The 3,515-nt window shown below is 56.0% G+C and overlaps 1 protein-coding gene across 1 annotated transcript; it reads left to right on the forward strand.

Moving 5' to 3' along the window:
* The first annotated feature begins 345 nt into the window (after positions 1–345).
* HOXA13 (homeobox A13) lies at positions 346–3,515 on the forward strand. Its single transcript, XM_043873097.1, has 2 exons — positions 346–1,290; positions 2,009–3,515. The coding sequence occupies exons 1-2, from the start codon at positions 369–371 to the stop codon at positions 2,251–2,253; spliced, it is 1,167 nt and encodes a 388-aa protein (XP_043729032.1). The 5' UTR covers positions 346–368; the 3' UTR covers positions 2,254–3,515.

The following is a 3,515-nucleotide window of genomic DNA, read 5'->3' on the forward strand; positions in this document are numbered from 1 at the left end:
GAGGAGGTCGCCGTTGCCTCCCCTCCCCGCCCGCCTGTCCTCCGCCCCCACCCTCCCGCAACCCCCGCCTCTCCCCTGGGTGAATGGTGCGCGGCCGCGCGGCGGGCGCTGGCGCTGGGGACGGCGCGGGCGGCGGTGGGGACGGCGAGTGTACAGGGCAGAGCCGGGCTTGGAGCCGCCCGCTTTGCATACGCCGTGGGCGGAGCGGGAGGAAGGGGGGGCCGGGCCAATGGGCGGCCGCCTGGCGCGACCCCGCGGGGCGCGATCCGCCCCCCTCGCTCGGGCCCCGGCCCCGCGCCGCGCGCTCTTCACTTCTTGGGGGCTTTTTAAAACAGCGCCACTGGGGTCTTCTCCATGCGGCTCGTGCTATGACAGCCTCCGTGCTCCTCCACCCCCGCTGGATCGAGCCCACCGTCATGTTTCTCTACGACAACGGCGGCGGCCTGGTGGCCGACGAGCTCAACAAGAACATGGAAGGGGCGGCGGCGGCGGCGGCGGCGGCGGCAGCGGCGGCGGCGGCTGGGGCCGGGGGCGGGGGCTTCCCCCACCCGGCGGCTGCGGCCGCAGGGGGCAACTTCTCGGTTGCGGCGGCGGCCGCGGCGGCGGCGGCGGCCGCAGCCAACCAGTGCCGCAACCTGATGGCTCACCCGGCGCCCCTGGCGCCCGGCGCGGCGGCCGCCTACAGCAGCGCGCCCGGGGAGGCGCCCCCGTCGGCCGCCGCCGCCGCTGCCGCCGCCGCCGCCGCTGCAGCGGCGGCGGCGGCGGCGTCGTCCTCGGGAGGACCGGGCCCCGCGGGCCCAGCAGGCGCCGAGGCCGCCAAGCAGTGCAGTCCCTGCTCGGCGGCGGCGCAGAGCTCGTCGGGGCCCGCAGCGCTGCCCTACGGCTATTTCGGCAGCGGCTACTATCCTTGCGCGCGCATGGGCCCGCACCCCAACGCCATCAAGTCGTGCGCGCAGCCCGCCTCGGCCGCCGCCGCCGCTGCCTTCGCGGACAAGTACATGGACACCGCCGGCCCCGCGGCCGAGGAGTTCAGCTCCCGCGCTAAGGAGTTCGCCTTCTACCACCAGGGCTACGCACCCGGGCCTTACCACCACCACCAGCCCGTGCCTGGCTACCTGGATATGCCGGTGGTGCCGGGCCTCGGGGGCCCCGGCGAGTCGCGCCACGAGCCCCTGGGTCTTCCCATGGAAAGCTACCAGCCCTGGGCGCTGCCCAACGGCTGGAACGGCCAAATGTACTGCCCCAAAGAGCAGGCGCAGCCTCCCCACCTCTGGAAGTCCACTCTGCCCGGTAAATGGCGCCCCCTTCTCAGCCCCGGTCCTCCGGTTCCGCCCCAGCTTCTCCTCCGCTCGCTCCTGGGTCACCCTCGTGCCCTTCTCCTCTCTCCCTGGCCTGTCCTAGTGGTGCTGCACCCTCGGAGCCCGACCCTGGCAGGCTGGCGCTGCCCTCGCTGCCCTGGATTGGGCTGGTCCTGGCTCTTCCTGGGTGAGGGATGGCTGGGAAGAAGCTCGTGGGGACCCTCGCTGGCTTCCTTCTCCCTCTGCGCTCCGCCCTCGCCAGCCCCTGACATGGACTTTAGGATGGGAAATTGACCTAGAAATGGTTTATCAAATTGCCCGTCTTCATTCTCTCAAAAATGCCTTCAGTGTAGAAGCATCAAGTGTTGGGGCTTTGGCGATATAGAAAGGAATCAGGCATGGAAGTGTTGTCCCCTGAGCCTGGAGGCTAAGATTTGAGCCGCTGGGCCAGAAGATCAAGCGAAGCCCGGCCTCTGTGCGGGCAGAGTGGCCCAGGCTGGGGTAGTCATTGGATCTCGGCGATTTCATTTCAGTGCAGAATTCCCCCACCCTCCCCACTGACCCTCCAGGTTTTGGCAGAAGGGCTGGATTGTACAGCGGGTGGCAAAGGGCAGCCGGGCACTGCAAGGCGGTGGCTCAGAGAGAGCTGTCGTCTGTGTCTTGGCCTGGATCTGATCCCTCTATAACTTGCCTTCTTCCCTATCTTCCAGACGTGGTCTCGCATCCCTCAGACGCCAGCTCCTACAGGCGGGGGAGAAAGAAGCGCGTCCCTTACACCAAGGTGCAATTAAAAGAACTCGAACGGGAATACGCTACAAACAAATTCATTACCAAGGACAAACGGAGGCGGATATCAGCCACGACGAATCTCTCGGAGCGACAGGTTACAATCTGGTTCCAGAACAGGAGGGTCAAAGAGAAAAAAGTTATCAACAAACTCAAGACCACTAGTTAATGGATTAAAAGTGGAGCTAGAGGGCAACTTGAAGAAATGCTTCAGAACTCGTTGCTTTTCCCAGATAATGGTTATAATGCTAATAATAATTGAAGAATGGGAAAGAGAAAGAGAGAGACACTGGCATTTTGCTTTTCTAAGGGGGAATCTCTTTCTCCTGTGGAATCTACAACTCTTTTTAAAACTTTAAGAAATGGTAAAGACTGCCAGTTCTCCCGCCAACTCCGACAGACCATTAAATGACAAACTCTAGAGTCAAACATCAGCCCCCCAAATACGCAATTTCAGATAAGTTTACCCTTTTACTGAAATCTTGTAAGTATTTATGTGACCGTTATATTTTAGGACACTATGTTATATGATAATGATCAATGATTGGAAAGTTGGTTACAAATGCAAGAGGCTTTTGTAAACATCTGCTTGTCTTCTGGGTCACCATTACCATCCCCTTTGCATGTTAAGTGACTGCTCAGGTAAATCTTAGTGAAATTCCTACCATTGTTGTATATTCTGCAAAACACGTCATGTATAGATTTAGAAAGGAAAGGAGAAGAAGGTACTGAAATAATGATCTTGGACTATTTACTATGAAGGGGCAAAGGGAGAGAAAGCTCTTCCGAGGATCGTTTGTCTTGGGAGTAAGTACAACCATCGGAGTGAGCCTTTGAGGCCATAGGAGAACCCCGGCTTGGAAATGTCCTTCTGATAATAATTTTTAATTGCTTATGACAAGTTTTTTTTGTGGCATTTGGACAATATTTTCTGCCCCAATTTAATCTACTTCTCAAAGGATTTGATACATTTAAAAATATTTAAAGCATCAGATAATTCACAGAATTCACTTTATGTCAGATCTTCTGAGAGGTCCCACCCTAACATGGTGGCCTTTGGTTTGAATACAATTAATTTTTCACATAAGTTGGTATTTCCCAATATTTACTAAACATTGGCTAGAAAAATAATTTTCTTTTTTTATTTTTAGAAAACTCAAAACGGAAATCCATTCCCCTAAAACATTTAGATGTTTACATTCTATATTTTTGATCTGTTAAGGGATTAGTATTTTTTCCTTGTTTATTGTGTTATGAGACTGCATTAGAAAGTTTAGGGGGTTCATCTTCACAGCACGCCTTTAATCAAGCAGTTATTTCAACCAGCACATTCATTTTGTTCATATTCACTATAAAATGCTATCTTGTAAATAAAGACATTCAGCACACTGTGAAAATGTATCTGTGCACCTGCTTTTCAAATATTTCTAC

This window comes from Cervus elaphus, chromosome 18 (genome assembly GCF_910594005.1).
Source record: "Cervus elaphus chromosome 18, mCerEla1.1, whole genome shotgun sequence".
NCBI classification, from domain to species: domain Eukaryota; kingdom Metazoa; phylum Chordata; class Mammalia; order Artiodactyla; family Cervidae; genus Cervus; species Cervus elaphus.

Bases quoted from the DNA above. Each gene is read 5' to 3' on its own strand.
- HOXA13 (XM_043873097.1), top strand. From the start codon at position 369: ATGACAGCCTCCGTGCTCCTCCACCCCCGCTGGATCGAGCCCACCGTC. The intron at 1,291-2,008 runs GTAAATGGCGCC...CCTATCTTCCAG, and splicing joins CTGGAAGTCCACTCTGCCCG to ACGTGGTCTCGCATCCCTCA.